Source organism: Trichomycterus rosablanca, chromosome 12, assembly GCF_030014385.1.
Source record: "Trichomycterus rosablanca isolate fTriRos1 chromosome 12, fTriRos1.hap1, whole genome shotgun sequence".
Taxonomy (NCBI): Eukaryota; Metazoa; Chordata; class Actinopteri; order Siluriformes; family Trichomycteridae; genus Trichomycterus; species Trichomycterus rosablanca.
This window is the reverse complement of record NC_085999.1, coordinates 15,528,747-15,549,234: the sequence shown is the minus strand read 5'-3', so window position 1 is coordinate 15,549,234 and position 20,488 is coordinate 15,528,747. Positions and strand designations below refer to the sequence as shown.

At 39.2% G+C, this 20,488-nt stretch overlaps 1 protein-coding gene across 1 annotated transcript; it reads right to left on the bottom strand.

The window, feature by feature from the left end:
* Window positions 1–1,038: 1,038 nt before the first annotated feature.
* Window positions 1,039–20,249, bottom strand: LOC134323918 (sterol 26-hydroxylase, mitochondrial). Its single transcript, XM_063005523.1, has 9 exons — window positions 19,969–20,249; window positions 13,969–14,159; window positions 13,639–13,838; window positions 9,457–9,654; window positions 8,057–8,220; window positions 7,798–7,964; window positions 3,374–3,455; window positions 3,033–3,236; window positions 1,039–1,539 (listed from the first exon to the last, which is right to left on the bottom strand). Exons 1-9 carry the CDS (start codon window positions 20,206–20,208, stop codon window positions 1,384–1,386), a joined length of 1,602 nt encoding a protein of 533 aa, XP_062861593.1. The 5' UTR covers window positions 20,209–20,249; the 3' UTR covers window positions 1,039–1,383.
* Between the last annotated feature and the right edge of the window lie 239 nt (window positions 20,250–20,488).

Below are 20,488 nucleotides of genomic sequence, written 5' to 3'. Positions count from 1 at the left end.
ACCTTTTCTGCGTCTAACATAGACACGGCGGGTGGAACCAAAAATCTCACATTTGGACCATCGGTCCAAATAGCTTTTAAAGTATTCATCATATTGCTCCAAAACAAGTTGTACATTGCTCATTCTGGAGCACGTGTGTAAGGTTTAGGACAGTCAATGTAAGAGTTGTAGTTTATAAAATGAGTATTTTTATAAAATACAGTTTGTTTTGGAGCAATATGAGCAGTTGTTCAAAATCTATTTTAATAAATTCACAGAAATAAATCTAATAGCAGAATTCAGCTAATGTTAAAGCTACCAGTTGTGTAGAAGGCATATGTTTATTTGCTGCTCGTTGAGGAACAACACTGTCATCAAAAGATTAAATAAAAGATAAATGAACCAATATACAGTATGTGGTGTAGTGTAGCATATGGTTTGGACTACATCTTGTTTTGAAGCAATATATTTTCAACAAGATTCGAATTTTTACAAGAACCTTTCACTACAAGCCTGCACATGTTAAAATCACCAGTATAAGAGGTTTAGTAAGTCCTATATTAATAATAATTTCCCTCGCTGATCATTTGTTTTTACTGTGTATTGTAATTTGTAGACGGTCTGCATGTAGAACACAACATGCTATGTGGATTTCAGAATACAAACATTTGTGAAGTGAAGTAAAGTTGTAGCTGCTTGTCTTGGATGTCAAATACGATCATTTGCTATTGCAAATGAATAAGCAATCATTATATCAATAATTTAACCAGCAATCCTTAACTACTGTAATCCAATCATGCAAAATATTCCTAACTTAATCCAACATGTTCATTAGCAAAAATATATGTAGTAATTACTGACTAAATAGAGAAGGTATACACAAAATGTATTTATCAGTGTTAAAACTACTGGAGAGCTAACAATGCTAGCATGACCAAACTGAACCTGAATAAAATTTCACATCGCAGGATATTTACATGTTGACAGTTAGATGAGCAAAAAAACTGAAAATGTTAAAAGTTAAAAAATATTCTGACCAGAAAAAACATAGACAATATGTCTTAATAACTGCAAAGCGTTTATTTTTCACAAATACGTTTTCTGTTACTAGATTAGCTCTCATGAAGGCGCCATTGTGTCACCTAAAATACAAAATTCTCAATTCAATTTACATTTGCAACACAATTTTAATTAAAGCAATGCAAACATCTAAAATAATTTATATCATTTTCTATACAGTTTTACATTCTTATTCAATGTCTACCATTTTTTTTGTTTTAAACAATAATACATTTCAGCAATTATAGCTGCAAAAGTTAGTTGCATTGCACATAAATAATTATAGTTTAAAGTTTAGTGCAAATTTGGATTTATTAGCAGTAGTTTCATGAGCATGTTAACATATTAAGCTGAAACCTGTGCTTTGTTTAGCTCCTTCTGCTCTACAGGCCTGTCAATAAACTGAAGGTCAATTGACGTTGCTGGTACAAGCAGTGTTCTTGTGATTGGCTTCACAGTCTGTCCTGAAGGACCTGGTTGTACTTCATATTGCTTAATTAACTGAAACAGAAAAGCAATTTAAACACGGATTATTAAAAAGTTGCAAACCTTAGCTCATCTGGAATGTACACCATATAGCAAGTCATAACTGGGTTCTATCATTTCTACCTTGAAGCTGGTTAAACACAGTGGATCCGAGTGTATGAACTTGTTTGTTGGTTAGAATTGGTCATTAAAATGGCACATTTACGACATTTCCTACTCAAACAAACTAGATCAAAAATGTTTACTTGGATATGTTAACTTTACTGCAAATCTTCAGTTATTCTGTGATGTGTAAAGGTATTCCATCCATGTTCCTCAGAGTATGCTGTTAGCGTGGTAAAGGCTACCTATTTGTCTACCATTAGATCTGTGCTTATCTATGTTGTTTCATGTATTACTGATGTATTTCCAAACTGTCATCAAATACTAAAACTACAGTTGAATGCAGATGTATGGGTTATTATTACACCTGACTTAATTACATAATTCCACAAAAGGCTGTGACAGTAGGAATAATGTAAATAAAAACACACAGAAATGATGGTTTGTAACCCTTTCGATTGTAAAAAGTGCAAAGGCAATGTGTTTAAATAATGTTAATGTTTTATTTGTGAATAAATACAGTAATATAAATACAGTATACTTTATAATTTATATTTTACTGCTGTTACTTACAATCTATACCAGCTTTACAATGTTAACCGAAATAACACCTCCATATGTACCCTCAGGTCCTGTTGTTGTAGTGTGTTGTCTGAGTGTTGTGATTATACTGATACTTGTTTGTATAATGTAAATCTTTGTAGTGTGTACTATTACTTTTGACTTTTGATTTATGTAACTTGCTACTGAGGCCTTAATTTCCTTTGGGATTAATAAAGTGTCTGTCTGTCTGTCTGTCTGTCTGTCTGTCTATCTATCTATCTATCTATCTATCTATCTATCTATCTATCTATCTATCTATCTATCTATCTATCTATCTATCTATCTATCTATCTATCTATCTATCTATCTATCTATCTATCTATCTACAGTAAATGTAATAGCTTTAACATATTCCAAAAAATAAAGTTAAAACATGGCAATTTTAACACTGTGTTAAATGGCCTTTTGTTATCAACTTTCTTTAATTGTTTGGGTACTAATGACATCAATTGGTGTAGCAGTGAATGTGGGTTTTCCCCATTTTTGCTTGATAGAACTCTAGCTGCTCTGGAGTCTGAAGACGTGGTATATTGCATTTGCTAAAGCAAAGGAAAGTTGATATAATAGAGTTGTAAACAAGCATCTGTCCAGACTTTTAAAATGTGTTGCAGCCATATTTTTACCCAGAAAAAGATTGAGTAGATTAGTGTAAACATGAAATGTCTTGTTTTGTGCTGTTTTAACTGAATAAAGGTCAAAAAGAATTTTCAAATAATTGCTATCAGTTTCTACTTAAGTAAAAAGAAATAAATGAAGTGCTGTCAAATAAGACAGTTGGTAAGATGGATTGTTTATGGTCTTACCTGAGACAGGACAAGGTACATCTCCAGCTCAGCAACTCTGCGGCCAAGGCAGGCACGGGTTCCAAAACCAAATGGGACAGAGCCGAATGGGTGCAGGCCTAACTGTTTTGCAGTCCTCATCCAGCGCTGTGGTAGGAAGGCATGGGGTTCTGGGAATATCTTCTCATCATAGGAAACGGCATAGTGGCACAAGTGGAACAAAGTCTGTAAAAAAACACTTTAAGTGAAGGTAGCTGCTTTGTCATTGCAACAATTTTAACTTCATAAATAAAACAACACTATATTAATTGCACAGTTTATTTTAATAATACTGTGGTTTGTTTTACAAAATAAATTCTTACATTTTTAGGGAAGAGGTGGCCCCCCACAACTACTTCCTTTTCAGCAGTAATGCGGGCATTCCCGGGCACCACTGGGTATAGACTAAACAACCAAAACATATGTCATTACAAATAAAATAAGACTGCAATTCTTAAGCATTGATTACAAAAGATGCATGTCAGCCACCCCCACACCAGTCACACATAGCCAATCATGTCTGTATGTAGCCACTCTACCGGCCAATAGTACCGCTGGGGATTGGAATGCTGGATTTCAGCAGTAGTGAGTAAGCGTAATATACTGCTGTTCCACCCAATTACCCAATAAAAGAAATACAAAACTGTGAACAGCATGACAAAAAAGCAATATTACCTAATATTACATAGTTTACCATGCTCTTCTATGGGGCTACATATCCAAATAAGTTCTTCTATTGAAAGATACCAATGTATCAACATCTGCAAGACTTAATCAACTATAAACTGTTGAGACCATCAAACTAGAAGCTAAAAAAAAACACTCTGCAGCAATAGATGAGTGACTGATCTGTTAGCCTTGAGAACTGTGCACTGTTAGCTTTTCAGTAAAGAAACTAGAATTTTAAATGGCTTATATTACAATTTTGGAATAATCCATTGTAAGAAAAACTGAAGCTTTGTCACTGTTACCATACTTTAAAAAAAAATATATATACAGTGTATCACAAAAGTGAGTACACCCCTCACATTTCTGCAAATATTTCATTATATCTTTTCATGGGACAACACTATAGACATGAAACTTGGATATAACTTAAAGTAGTCAGTGTACAGCTTGTATAGCAGTGTAGATTTACTGTCTTCTGAAAATAACTCAACACACAGCCATTAATGTCTAAATAGCTGGCAACATAAGTGAGTACACCCCACAGTGAACATGTCCAAATTGTGCCCAAATGTGTCGTTGTCCCTCCCTGGTGTCATGTGTCAAGGTCCCAGGTGTAAATAGGGAGCAGGGCTGTTAAATTTGGTGTTTTGGGTACAATTCTCTCATACTGGCCACTGGATATTCAACATGGCACCTCATGGCAAAGAACTCTCTGAGGATGTGAGAAATAGAATTGTTGCTCTCCACAAAGATGGCCTGGGCTATAAGAAGATTGCTAACACCCTGAAACTGAGCTACAGCATGGTGGCCAAGGTCATACAGCGGTTTTCCAGGACAGGTTCCACATGGAACAGGCTTCGCCAGGGTCGACCAAAGAAGTTGAGTCCACGTGTTCGGCGTCATATCCAGAGGTTGGCTTTAAAAAATAGACACATGAGTGCTGCCAGCATTGCTGCAGAGGTTGAAGACGTGGGAGGTCAGCCTGTCAGTGCTCAGACCATACGCCGCACACTGCATCAACTCGGTCTGCATGGTCGTCATCCCAGAAGGAAGCTGACGCACAAGAAAGCCAGCAAACAGTTTGCTGAAGACAAGCAGTCCAAGAACATGGATTACTGGAATGCCCTGTGGTCTGACGAGACCAAGATAAACTTGTTTGGTTTAGATGGTGTCCAGCATGTGTGGCGGCGCCCTGGTGAGAAGTACCAAGACAACTGTATCTTGCCTACAGAGCATCATGGTGGTGGTAGCATCATGGTCTTGGGCTGCATGAGTGTTGCTGGCACTGGGGAGCTGCAGTTCATTGAGGGAAACATGAATTCCAACATGTACTGTGACATTCTGAAACAGAGCATGATCCCCTCCCTTCGAAAACTGGGCCTCATTGCAGTTTTCCAAAAGGATAACGACCCCAAACACAACCTCCAAGATGACAACTGCCTTGCTGAGGAAGCTGAAGGTAAAGGTGATGGACTAAACCCAATTGAGCACCTGTGGCGCATCCTCAAGTGGAAGGTGGAGGAGTTCAAGGTGTCTAACATCCACCAGCTCCGTGATGTCATCATGGAGGAGTGGAAGAGGATTCCAGTAGCAACCTGTGCAGCTCTGGTGAATTCCATGCCCAGGAGGGTTAAGGCAGTGCTGGATAATAATGGTGGTCACACAAAATATTGACACTTTGGGCACAATTTGGACATGTTCACTGTGGGGTGTACTCACTTATGTTGCCAGCCATTTAGACATTAATGGCTGTGTGTTGAGTTATTTTCAGAAGACAGTAGATCTACACTGCTATACAAGTTGTACACTGACTACTCTAAGTTATATCCAAGTTTCATGTCTATAATGTTGTCCCATGAAAAGATATAATAAAATATTTGCAGAAATGTGAGGGGTGTACTCACTTTTGTGATACACTGTATATATATACAGGGGTTGGACAATAAGTATTTAGTCAGCCACTGATTGTGCAGGTTCTCCTACTTAGAAAGATGAGAGAGGTCTGTAATTTTCATCATAGGTACACTTCAACTATGAGACACAAAATGAGAAAAAAAAATCCAAGAAATCACATTGTAGGATTTTTAAAGAATTTTTTTGTAAATTATGGTGGAAAATAAGTATTTGGTCAATAACAAACAAGCAAGATTTCTGGCTCTCACAGACCTGTAACTTCTTCTTTAAGAAGCTCTTCTGTCCTCCACTCGTTACCTGTATTAATGGCACCTGTTTGACCTCGTTATCTGTATAAAAGACACCTGTCCACAGCCTCAAACAGTCACTCCAAACTCAACCATGGCCAAGACCAAAGAGCTGTCGAAGGACACCAGGAAGAAAATTGTAGACCTGCACCAGGCTGGGAAGAGTGAATCTACAACAGGCAAGCAGGTTGGTGTGAATAAATCAACTGTGGGAGCAATTGTAAGAAAATGGAAGACATACAAGACCATTGATAATCTCCCTTGGGGTCAAGATCTCATCCCGTGGGGTCAAAATGATCATGAGAACGGTCAGCAAAAATCCCAGAACTACATGGAGGGACCTGATGAATGACCTGCAGAGAGCTGGGACCAAAGTAACAAAGGCTACCATCAGTAACACACTACGCCGAGAGGGACTCAAATCCTGCAGTGCCAGGCGTGTCCCCCTGCTTAAGCCAGTACATGTCCAGGCCCGTCTGAAGTTTGCCAGAGAGCATATGGATGATCCAGAAGAGGATTGGGAGAATATCATGTGGTCAGATGAAACCAAAATGGAACTTTTTGGTAAAAACTCAACTCGTCGTGTTTGGAGGAAGAAGAAGAACCCAAGAACACCATACCTACTGTGAAGCATGGGGGTGGAAACATCATGCTTTGGGGCTGTTTTTCTGCAAAGGGGACAGGACGACTGATCCGTGTTAAGGGAAGAATGAACGGGGCCATGTATCGTGAAATTTTAAGCCAAAACCTCCTTCCATCAGTGAGAGCATTGAAGATGGAACGTGGCTGGGTCTTCCAGCATGACAATGATCCCAAACACACCGCTCGGGCAACAAAGGAGTGGCTCCGTAAAAAGCATTTCAAGGTCCTGGAGTGGCCTAGCCAGTCTCCAGCCCTCAACCCCATAGAAAATTTGTGGAGTCCGTGTTGCCCAGCGACAGCCCCAAAACATCACTGCTCTAGAGGAGATCTGCATGGAGGAATGGGCCAAAATACCAGCTACAGTGTGTGTAAACCTGGTGAAGACTTACAGGAAACGTTTGACCTCTGTCATTGCCAACAAAAGTTATGTTACAAAGTATTGAGTTGAACTTTTGTTATTGACCAAATACTTATTTTCCACCATAATTTACAAATAAATTCTTTAAAAATCCTACAATGTGATTTCCTGGATTTTTTTTTCTCATTTTGTCTCTCATAGTTGATACAGACCTCTCTCATCTTTCTAAGTAGGAGAACTTGCACAATCAGTGGCTGACTAAATACTTTTTGACCCCACTGTATATATATATTTAATTTTTGCATTTTCTCCCCTTTTAGCGCATCCAATTGCCCGATTGCGTCCTGCTTCCTCTCCACCAATGCCGATCCCCGCTATAATTGAGGAGAACAAAGCTAACCCACGCCCCCTCCGACACGTGGACAGCAGCTGTATGCATTTTCTCACCTACACTTTGACGAGTGCAATGCAGATCAGCACTGTGTACGGAGAGACACACCCTGACAGCACTCTTTTCCCGTCTCTGTGCAGGCGCCAGCAGTCAGCCAGCAGAGGTTGTAATTGCATTAGTTACGAGAGAGTTCCTATCTGGCTTTTAATATCCCACCCCTATCTGAACAACAGGCCAATCGTTGTACATGTGGGTGCTCAGCCCAGCCAACAGCCAGAGCTGAGACTCGATACGATGTACTCGGGACCCAGCTCTGGTTCCAGCGTGTGTTTTTACCGCTGTGCCACCTAAGCAGTCTGTATTACCATACTTTTAAACAATTAATTTTCATCAACATCACTGTTCTATTGTAAGCGCACCATACCATGCTTAATAAACCTTCCGTCTAATATAACAAGACAAATGTAAGATGGACTGAGGCCTGACCGAAGTGTTTCTCTAACAACAGCCTTTAGCCAGGGCATCTTGTTGAGGTCCTCACTGGTAGGCCCCTTGTCGCCTGGGCAAACACTGATCACCTCCTCATACAGCCTTTGCTGAACATCAGGTTCCTGAGCCAAGTGGTACAAAGCCCAGGATATTGTGTTTGACGTCTGAAAAGATGAAACAGTGTGCCTTAATAACTTCTATTCAGTATGTAAATACAGTGACAGATTATGTTTTTTGCTTTGCTGTGAGTGCTTACAGTGTCAACTCCAGCCAGCAGCAGTTCAGTGACACTTCCCAGCATCTCAGTGGGGGACATCATCTCGCTGATGAGCAGGTGAGTGAGGTACTCTCCCTCTACTGGCAGCCCCTGATTTACCCTCTCCTGAATCTCTGTTATCTTTTTTTGAACCAGATCTTCAGCTGAACAAACAAAAAATTACTGTGTGAGGACATGACTGCAGGGAATAAATTGTAATAATGCACTGTATTTTACAAAATACTGATTTTATTTTAAATAACTAAGCTCCAAGGACAAAAAAATACTTAACCTAAACACTATTATGTTAAATGCCAGGTAAAGGATGTCACAAATTAAGCAAATGGGTCTTAAGGAACATTATAATAATTAGTATGGGGAAAGATGGAAGAAGGGAAGTCTCCAATTGGAAGTGCGACACAACTGTTGGTACAGTGGGTCTGAAGTAACCAGAAGCAACTGTTCAAAGACAGGTCTTGTTAACATATTTTTGGCTTAGTGATGGTAAAACAACTTTTTTATGCAGTTTATAAAGGACTGCTTTCAAAGGAAACTGCATATGAATACATTAGGGGCAGAGTTGCCCACAGCAACCTTAAGTCTTTTTACTTTATACTGTCCAAGTGTGGTACAACAAGCATGATGGGACAATGGGAAACTCTGATATAGGTCATTGGACCTTAATTCCATTGAATTTCTGTGGGATTATTTTAAAAACCAGGTGAAAAAGCAAAATTGTGTACCCATAAAGTGGATTTTTTTGACAGAAATTTATGAAATGTACAACTATAAGATAACTGTTGTAATGTACACTGACTAGGCATAACATTATGACCACTTATAGGTAAATTATGACACTGATTATCTCTTTATCACGGCACTTGTTAGTGTGTGGGATATATTAGGCAGCAAGTAAACATTTTATCCTCAAAGTTGATGCGTTAGAAGCAGGAAAAATGGACGAGCGTAAGGATTTGGGCGAGTTTGACAAGGGCCAAATTGTGACGGCTAGACGACTGGGTCAGAGCATCTCCAAAACTGCAGCTTTTGTGGGGTGTTCCCAGTCTGAAGTGGTCAGTATCTATCAAAAGTGCTCCAAAGAAGAAACAGTGGTAAACCGGCGACAGGGTCATGGGCGGCCAAGGCTCATTGATGCATGTAGGGAGCAAAGGCTGGCCCATGTGGTCTGATCCAAATGACGAGCTAATGCTGGTTCTGATAGAAAGGTGTCAGAATACATGGTGCATCACAGTTGCAGGGTTGTTTTGGCAGCAAAAGGGGGGCCAACACAATATTAGGAAGGTGGTCATAATGTTATGCCTAATCGGTGTATTTAAACGGAATATTGAGTTAAATCAAATGCTTATGATTTGCTCACAGTAGTGTGCTATTCTACTCACCAACTTTGAAAAGGTGGTCCCATACAGCCACAAAGTGCTTCCAAAAAGGTAAATAGGGCCAGACAGATTTTGGAAAGAGGATAATGATGGGGGAGAGGCGGAACATTTCTCCCACAGAAAAGATGAATTTCTGAGTTTCTTCTGGGATTTCCTCATTCAGACAGCCCAGTCGTGTCTCAAATACCACAGTGCATATCCCTATACAGACATTAAACATCAGGACACTCTTAAACCAGTCAGCAGAACTAACAATGAAGATGAAACAGTGCTTTTTACAGCTATGAAACATTAATATTTCACACAAGTTTATACACTAATGCTTCCTTTATACAGTTTGGAACTGGCAACCAAATATTTATGTATTAGATAATGCAGAAATATTCAGTCAATGCATTTTCACAGAACTCTTTAAGGTTTACAAAAGTTAGTTAATAGCAGTAGTGATATGAATAATCAAACTTTAGGAGTAACTATTTTAAACTTTACAAGTAGGTTGTGTAATACAGTTGTCATAGCTGAACTTTGAACAAACATAATGAAGTTTGGCACCCCAACCCAGAGTGTCAGCCATAATTTGCTGCTGTAACAATGTAGCCTTAGTAAGCAGGGAACTGCAGCTGGCACTTAGGTGGTGCAGTGGTAAATTACACTGGCCCACTAAAGCTGAGATCCAGAGTTCAAATCCCCAGTGGTAATAGTGCTACCAGTTGGTCGAGCATCTACATACAAACACAGTGACTGACACTACATACTGACACAGTGAATCACGGCATTCTCTTGTCCACTCTCTCCAACCTTGGAGTAACTGGTTCAGCATGGCAATGGATGGCCTCCTACCTCGAAGGGCGCTCCTACCAAGTGTCATGGAGGGGATCCATAACTCCCAAATGCACTCTCTCAACCGGTGTTCCTCAGGGTTCTGTACTTGGCCCACTTCTTTTCTCTATCTACACCCGCTCTCTGGGTAAGGTCATAGCCTCCCATGGCTTCTCCTACCACTCCTATGCAGATGACACTCAGCTCGTTCTGTCATTTCCTCCTTCAGACACACAAGTCTCAGCTCGCATCTCAGCATGTCTGCGAGATATCTCACAATGGATGTCAGCTCATCATCTGAAACTTAATCCCAGCAAGACAGAGATGTTGCTCATTCCCGGAGATCAGTCTCCAACCCAGGACCTAGTCATTTCTCTTGATGACTCCCAGATCAGACCATCTGATAAGGTAAGAAGCCTTAGTGTTGTCCTGGATAACCAGCTGACCTTCTCTCCTTATATAGCCCACATGACAAGATCGTGCCGGTTCCTCCTGTACAACATCAGGAAGATTCGACCATTGCTGCAACTCCCTCCTGGCAGGAGCTCCCATGTCCACTATTAAACCCTTGCAGCTCATTCAAAATGCAGCTGCCCGTCTGGTTTTTAACCAGCCCAAACACTGCCACATCACCCCACTGCTGCGTTCTCTTCACTGGCTTCCTGTAGCTGCACGCATTCAGTTTAAAACACTGATGCTCGCCTACAAAGCCAGCCCCAAGCTACCTTCGAGGCCTAATCAAACCCCGCTCTGTACCACGCAACCTCAGAGCCACTAGTCTCACTCGACTTGAGCCTCCACCCAGGACTAAAGGAAGACAAGCATCAAGGCTCTTCTCTGTTCTAGCACCCAAGTGGTGGAATGAACTTCCTCTGTCTGTCCGAACATCTGAGTCTCTTGCTGTCTTTAAAAAACGATTAAAAACCCACCTTTTTACTAAACACTTAGGCTGACTTGTACTTATTTACTAACATATTTTTTCTATTTCCAAAAAAACCCCCCAAAAAAACCCTTTGGTTCTAACAGGTTTCAGGAGAGTTGTGTTCTTTGACTGTTGTTCACTAAAACTTGAGAAATTAAATGTTTACTATGGAAGCACTTCTGTAAGTCGCTCTGGATAAGAGAGTCTGCTAAATGCAGAAAATGTAAATGTAAACACGATTGCATTAAACTAGGTGCCTAGGTGCAAGCTAGATAAGAAACTATCAGCCTGACACAGATAAAGCAAATGGCCTTGAACTTTCAGCTAGTGGAAAAAGAGCACCCATATCCATACATTATTGATGAAGGTTGCATGAAGGTTAAAGTTCTCTTAAAATATTCAAGAAATAGGATTTTTTTTTTAAGAAACATAATGTATAAGGGGGTTTTAAAAATGACTTTTAGCATTTATCATAGCTGATTCACAGCCCCTGAGTTCAAAGTCTGTCTTGCCTAAACAGATCAGATATACTGGAAAAGCCACTATCTAATCTCCCAACAATACTTCACAATTTCATGAAAAAAGGGCCAAGGTCAACTCTCAGAGCTTCTACACTGTTCTAAAGTTTGAACTGATCTTTTATTTTCTCTGTAATGCAGATCATCAGTTACATTTTATTACCAGTTTACAACACAGCAGATATAAGGCTTGCCTGACTATTAATGAAAAGTGTCAACTGCTTTGCCTTATATATGCTTACTTAACATAAAAAAAACAATAACTGGCTCACTTGAATGGCTAATGCATTATCATATATTAGGATTTTATTTGTTTCATTTCATTTTCATCAACCACTCTATCCTGGTCATAAAGTTCCACAGGAAACACTCTGAACACCTTGCCTTGTGCAAAGTGTTTCCTGGTGAAACTTCATGACCCCTCTGAAACATAGCTTATCGTGTCCCTGTAGGTGAAAGGTTGGCTGACAGTATTGCTGAAATTAGTACCCAGATCTCAGCAGTGGTAGGCTAGAGTAAAAGAACGCTACGCCACCCGAGTGACTTTTTAATATGTTAAAATATAATATTATTGGCATCATTATTAGCAGTAAGATGTTTTAGTAATTTACATAACGCAAGATATATTGTATACTGTATGGTCAACAACAATCTCATAGTCATGGTCACCGATCAGCCATAACATTAAAACCACCTCCATGTTTCTACACTCACTGTACATTTTATGAGCTCCACTTACCATACAGGAGCACTTTGTAGTACTGACTGTAGTCCATCTGTTTCTCTGCATGCTTTGTTAGCCCCCTTTCATGTTGTTCTTCAATGGTCAGGACTCTCCCAAAACCACTACAGAGAAGGTATTATTTGGGTGGTGGATCATTCTCAGCACTGCAGTGACACTGACATGGTGGTGGTGTGTTAGTGTGTGTTGTGCTGGTATGAGTGGATCAGACACAGCAATGCTGATGGAGTTTTTAAACACCTCACTGTCACTGCTGGACTGAGAATAGTCCACCAACCAAAAATATATCCAGCCAACAGCACCCTGTAGGCAGCGTCCTGTGACAGCTGATGAAGGTCTAGAAGATGGCCAACTCAAACAGCATCAATAGCTGAGCGATCATCTCTAACTTTACATCTACAGGGTGGACCAGCTAGGTAGGAGTGTTTAATACAGTGGACAGTGAGTGAATGCGGTATTTAAAAACTCCAGCAGCACTGCTGTTTCTGATCCACTCATACCAGCACAACACACACTAACACACCACCACCATGTCATTGTCACTGCAACACCCAAATAATACCTGCTCTGTGGTGGTCCTGGGAGAGTCCTGACCATTGAAGAACAGCATACAAAGTATGCAGAGAAACAGATGGACTACAGTCAGTAATTGTAGAACTACAAAGTGCTTCTTTATGGTAAATGGAGCTGATGAAATGGACAGTGAGTGTAGAAACAAGGAGGTGGTTTTAATGTTATGGCTGATCGATGTATAGGCATCCACTTCTTCTAGTTTTAACAGCCTCAACTCTTTTAGAATGAGTTGATACAAAATTTGTGTCCATCCAGTCAAAAGAGCACTTGCAAGGTGATCCTCCACAATCTTATCAAACATATCTTTATTAGCCTTGCTTTGTATGCAGTGGCACAGTCAGTAAAGGGTCTTGCCCAAATTGTTGCCATAAATTTGGAAAATATTGTTTGTTCTTTATATATTTTTAAAAGCTGTTAGCAATGGGTGCAGCTGAAACTGTCAAATAACAGCCTCAATAATTAAAGGCTCTGTCCATGTACTTTTGACCCTACAGTGCATATAAAATGAAGAGTTAATGACACCATCAATTAACTGGCAATAAAATAACATACATTTAAGTAATGTCACTATCATTAACATTATAATTGTGGGTTAATAAAAATTGTTTTACCTTCAAATGCAAATTTGTAGAGTTCTCCAGCTAGGTCATGGACTATTACACCATCGCCTTTGGTTGTCCTAAGCCAAGCCAACTTCTTGATGAAGTCGCTTACTACTTCGTTTATGGAGTTAGCGTAGTTTGACACATGTTTGGGTTTCAACATGCGAGGGTTTAGGATGCTTCTGATCCGTTGCCATTCTGCTCCCATCCTTCACACCAGGTAAAAACAGAACATTAGCTATATATTGCTTACATTATATATATAATGTAAATTTACAGTAAAACCTATACTGATGTATCCATGTATGTGTGAGAGATGAGATAAGTGGAGACGCTTACCCTGTGAGTGGGCCGTGGGCCTGGTTGCGGATCTCCCGGTATTCTCTCCAGTGGGGCATGTCTGTACGAATAGGATGCCGACCCTCCTGTCTCAGCACTTGCTCTATAAGGTCCGCACTGGCCACATTTACAATTACCAGTGGCCCATACTTGGACTTCCACAGTGGACCATAGATTTTGCTGTGCTCAATCTTCACAGCACACAAAGAATACATGATTCAATCATAACTCTCACATATTTTAGACTTTTAGTTTCATTTCTAAATGATCTATTGTTCAAGTATACAGTGTATCACAAAAGTGAGTACACCCCTCACATTTCTGCAAATATTTCATTATATCTTTTCATGGGACAACACTATAGAAATAAAACTTGGATATAACTTAGAGTAGTCAGTGTACAACTTGTATAGCAGTGTAGATTTACTGTCTTCTGAAAATAACTCAACACACAGCCATTAATGTCTAAATGGCTGGCAACATAAGTGAGTACACCCCACAGTGAACATGTCCAAATTGTGCCCAAAGTGTCAATATTTTGTGTGACCACCATTATTATACAGCACTGCCTTAACCCTCCTGGGCATGGAATTCACCAGAGCTGCACAGGTCGCTACTGGAATTCTCTTCCACTCCTCCATGATGACATCACGGAGCTGGTGGATGTTAGACACCTTAAACTCCTCCACCTTCCACTTGAGGATGCGCCACAGGTGCTCAATTGGGTTTAGTCCATCACCTTTACCTTCAGCTTCCTCAGTAAGGCAGTTGTCATCTTGGAGGTTGTGTTTGGGGTCGTTATCCTGTTGGAAAACTGCCATGAGTTTTCGAAGGGAGGGGATCATGCTGTTTCAGAATGTCACAGTACATGTTGGAATTCATGTTTCCCTCAATGAACCGCAGCTCCCCAGTGCCAGCAACACTCATGCAGCCCAAGACCATGATGCTACCACCACCATGCTTGACTGTAGGCAAGATACAGTTGTCTTGGTACTTCTCACCAGGGCGCCGCCACACATGCTGGACACCATCTGAGCCAAACAAGTTTATCTTGGTCTCGTCAGACCACAGGGCATTCCAGTAATCCATGTTCTTGGACTGCTTGTTTTCAGCAAACTTGTTTGCGGGCTTTCTTGTGCGTCAGCTTCCTTCTGGGATGACGACCATGCAGACCGAGTTGATGCAGTGTGCGGCGTATGGTCTGAGCACTGACAGGCTGACCTCCCACGTCTTCAACCTCTGCAGCAATGCTGGCAGCACTCATGTGTCTATTTTTTAAAGCCAACCTCTGGATATGACGCCGAACACGTGGACTCAACTTCTTTGGTCGACCCTGGCGAAGCCTGTTCCGAGTGGAACCTGTCCTGGAAAACCGCTGTATGACCTTGGCCACCATGCTGTAGCTCAGTTTCAGGGTGTTAGCAATCTTCTTATAGCCCAGGTTATCTTTGTGGAGAGCAACAATTCTATTTCTCACATCCTCAGAGAGTTCTTTGCCATGAGGTGCCATGTTGAATATCCAGTGGCCAGTATGAGAGAATTGTACCCAAAACACCAAATTTAACAGCCCTGCTCCCCATTTACACCTGGGACCTTGACACATGACACCAGGGAGGGACAACGACACATTTGGGCACAATTTGGACATGTTCACTGTGGGGTGTACTCACTTATGTTGCCAGCTATTTAGACATTAATGGCTGTGTGTTGAGTTATTTTCAGAAGACAGTAAATCTACACTGCTATACAAGCTGTACACTGACTACTCTAAGTTATATCCAAGTTTCATGTCTATAGTGTTGTCCCATGAAAAGATATAATGAAATATTTGCAGAAATGTGAGGGGTGTACTCACTTTTGTGATACACTGTATATACTATATGGTTGATTCCTTTTACGAAAGTGGAAATGGCTGTAGTTAGCCCCACTCGAAAATACATGTGTTTCTATTCTATGTATCAAAGCATGTCATAAGATAATGCATTGTACTACTAAATCAATGTTTTCCCTAAATTTCTGTTTCTATTCTGGAATAGGGTTTGCATATTACTTTATTCAAATGTACACCATCACGGATGCAGATTCCTGTAGAAGCTACTTTAGCATCAATTACATTGTGTGCCCTAAACACTCTAAAGCCAGTGTGGAGCTGCCCATTAACCAAAAATATTAAGACTAACAATGTTCTGTGCTCATGCAGTAATCTCAAATAAAGAGTAAGGAGATGATTAACACAAAAACAACTATACACATACACATTAGCTATGTCACCTACACATATACACATAAGGATGAGTACATAAGGATGAGTACATAAGGATGTGTACATAACGCAACATGAAGAATGTCTGGGTCCTGGGGACCTAGGTTTGAGTTTTTACCACGTGGTTTTCTAGATGGCTCTTATCCAGCACCCAAAACAATGGGGATCGACTACTCTACATCTTACACAATAATACTATTTAATCCACACAGACACAATTGTTGCAAGATATCAAATTGTTAATTTAAAGCACTGCAAATGCTTAAAGCACTTCAACAAAAACACGCAAAAATACAGAATTTCCTTAAAAATATTCTTACTTTAATCCATGCAACTTTCAAAATGCATTTAAAACACATTTAAAATAACACAATGTACATTACTTAACATGTACAAAATTCATGTTAATTCATACATTTTAAATAATGTCAGCACAAATTTGTATTTTAAACAGTACTGTAGAATTTATAGAACAGAATATACTGATTGTTCATTGTTGTATAAAAATGTGTAAACAGGTATGTGTCACAACATCTACTGCATGTTGTTTGATTTGGACATTGTTCAGACACTATTTTTTTTAGTAAGTAAAATTACTAGCATAGTATTACTATTAAATGATTGTACTGATTTTCAGTGAATGAAACCTGTTTATGTTTTATGTATTATGTATAGTGATGTTCTTATATGTTAATTTGAAGCATGTCTATGGTTTAAGTTTAAGTCTATTAAGTCTCTTACATTAGTTAAGAACTGTTCAAGTCAGGTCACAAAGGTCACAGGTTGTCATGACAACTATGGTTGGTAACACTCCTTTGAGTGAGATGAAGGAGATCTCACCTCCTTTCAGGGGGGCCTCCAAAGTGTGTTTTAATCTTTTTTAACTAAATATACAGTATATACACATAAAAATATATAATTTATTTTCATTTTCATTCTTTTTTTTTAACTTCCATTCACGACTTACAGTAACTTAATATATATATTAAAAAAAATCTCAAATCGGGAGATGTTACCCTAATGTTTGGTTCAGTCCATGTGTACAGGGTCATCAACAGATGAACTCTTTTAGGACTCTTCCACATGCTGGCCTGAAGCATCACATCTTTAATTTCTTCTATTTATATTTATAATAATAAACCTGTAATAACCGTGTCCAAAACATAAACCAGTCGAACCATACGTACCATGGATCGAAAAGAGAAAAAAAGGTGAGTTATGCCTCTTTGTACAGTATTGACAGTTAATACTTTTATTTACTGTTTTATTTACCAACAGTGTATATTTTAGAATTAGAATTTTAAAAATGATTGCTGAGAAACAGTTAAAGTATACTGTTGTCTTGCTGTACCCTAAATATTCTTATTCAGTAGTTATATATATGTAGACCTATATACAAAACATAATCTAAGAAATTATGCAAAACATTTACTTTACAAAAATTGTACCTCTGTAATTTTACTGTGATTTTAAACTTTTTTTTCCCTTCACTGTGTAGCACCTGTGACCTTTGTGACCTGACTTGAACAGTTCTGAACTAATGTAAGAGACTTAATAGACTTAAACTTAAACCATAGACATGCTTCAAATTAACATATAAGAACATCACTATACATAATACATAAAACATAAACAGGTTTCATTCACTGAAAATCAGTACAATCATTTAATAGTAATACTATGCTAGTAATTTTACTTACTAAAAAAATATAGTGTCTGAACAATGTCCAAATCAAACAACATGCAGTAGATGTTGTGACACATACCTGTTTACACATTTTTATACAACAATGAACAATCAGTATATTCTGTTCTATAAATTCTACAGTACTGTTTAAAATACAAATTTGTGCTGACATTATTTAAAATGTATGAATTAACATGAATTTTGTACATGTTAAGTAATGTACATTGTGTTATTTTAAATGTGTTTTAAATGCATTTTGAAAGTTGCATGGATTAAAGTAAGAATATTTTTAAGGAAATTCTGTATTTTTGCGCGTTTTTGTTGAAGTGCTTTAAATTAACAATTTGATATCTTGCAACAATTGTGTCTGTGTGGATTAAATAGTATTATTGTGTAAGATATAATTAAAATAAGTATAATTTACAGTTTCTAAAATTTGAATTAAATAATAAGAATTTAACAAATAATTACAGTACTGTACAGTTAACCTAAGTTTTTACTGTGATGTTACTGTAAAATGCAATTACAGTAAGATCAAGTTACTGAAAAAGTAAAATACAGTTATGGTACTGTAAATTTGAACTACAGTAACTTACTGGCAACATGTCTAAAAGTGCACAAGACTTTATATTTTTGCTTTCTTCTGCCAGTATGTCACCGTGTGCTGTGTGTTTACACTCTGTTGCCCTCGTTGCCACGCCCCGTTGTTAGCGCTCTTCACTTTACCTGTGTGTCCAAATAGGCCTACTCCTCTATCCTGTTTTTTCTTTTGCTACTTACTGTGGTGGTTTCCTTTTGTGTTTGTTTGTACTGGTTATTGTTGTGGTCTACATTTGTGCCTATTTTTAAATTACTGCTAGTCAGTGTTCACTAGTCCGTGTTTGTTCGTGGTTCTGCTCATTAAAAGCTGTTTAACGCATATGCGACTTGCGTTCGAACAAGTAGGCTGTATAGTGAAGGGCCCCCAGGAGACAGTGGCAAAGATTGCAACTTCTTAATATGATTGCCATGTTCTCTCAAGTAATAAAATTAAAAAATTGCTTACAGGGAGAGAATTCTTCTTTTTGGTTAACTTGGTTGTCTAATTTGTTTTCTCTTTGAATAAATTTACATGTGCACCATTGCTGAGTGTGCCATGTTGCCAGTTCGATTTTAGTTAGAAAATGATCCTGGGCCAGTCTAAAATCAACTTTTTCTTACAAAGAGGGACCAGTTCTGTATGATGGATTTGTTATTTGTCTGGCCCGACTTGAATTATGCCACCAGTATGCTTCTGAATAAAAATAGGTTTTCCTTACAGTGGAAATGCAGCCTGAAAGAATAAATTGAAAAAATATTTTACAAAGTAAATATTTTAATTATATTTGAATCACATTTTTACATTGACAATATCACGATGAGAATCAGCCAAAAAAATTATGTTCACGTCTTCATTTAGTTGATTTATGTCGGTAAAATATTGTAGCGTCGGCACAGGCTTTACCCAGAAAGCCTTGCGGCAGTGGTGTCTAAGCTCACCGTAGCCGTGTATCCCGTTGTTGGGAGAGGGGTGGCTGCGGTGAGGGTTGGGTAAGTAGCTTATATGTTTGTCTGTTGTATGATTGTATGTGTGTATGAATGGGTGTCTGTCCCTAAACCACTGAGTGAACTGCCAAAGGCGGCTCACTTGCGGCCCCGACGCTATCCTTCCTGCTCGCCGGCGCCACAATATAAAGTGTGCAGCAAATATCCATGGCGAACGCTCCCTTTATGAATAAGGAACCAACTTCAGCCGCTAAATAAGAAGCTGCGGTAACCAAACGAATCGGAAGCCGCGAATAAGTAACTAACTTCAGCCTCGTATAGGATATTGAGTGCGGATTGAGAGCGGTGCAGCTACAGGAAGCCAGTGAAGAGAACGCAGCAGTGGGGTGATATGGCAGTGTTTGGGCTGGTTAAAAACCAGACGGGCAGCTAATGCTCTTGTGATGTTACTTACCATTTTTAAAGCTGCTTTGGGGGAAAATACAGAATAAATAGGTTTAACACATCAAAAGAAAATGTTCGTTACCTGCATTTGGTGAGTTATTTGGAAGTAACCCTTTCCAAACAGCCAGTAAAGTGAGGTTAAAAAGCTGGGACCGCTTAAATCATCCATGGTTTTTAGTTTGTTTTCGTTCGTGACAGTGGAACTGGTACCGCGTCTCCTCTCGCCAAAATTCAGACCTCCTGTCGTTACACATTTTAGCCCAGTGTGTCTTTCTTGCTTACATAAAACTAGTCCACTTCTTATTATTGACTTGCAAAACATTTCTGCACCACTTCAGACAGCCACGTCTAGTCCTGTGCGCCTTTCCCGACTAACAACCGCTCCGTAATGGCTTTACAGTCGAGCACCGGTGAACGGGAGTAACCTTTAACCGAAGACAAAACCGGCCCTGTTTAGAAACTCCTAGGCAGTAAAGAACTGCTGCATTGTTAGCCAAACAATTGTCCTCTTTACCACATTCCACAGATGATAGTGATGATAGTGATTAAAGTTTGAGAATACTTATTCATGCTGGACGGAGCAGTCAGTGGAGTGGATGGGT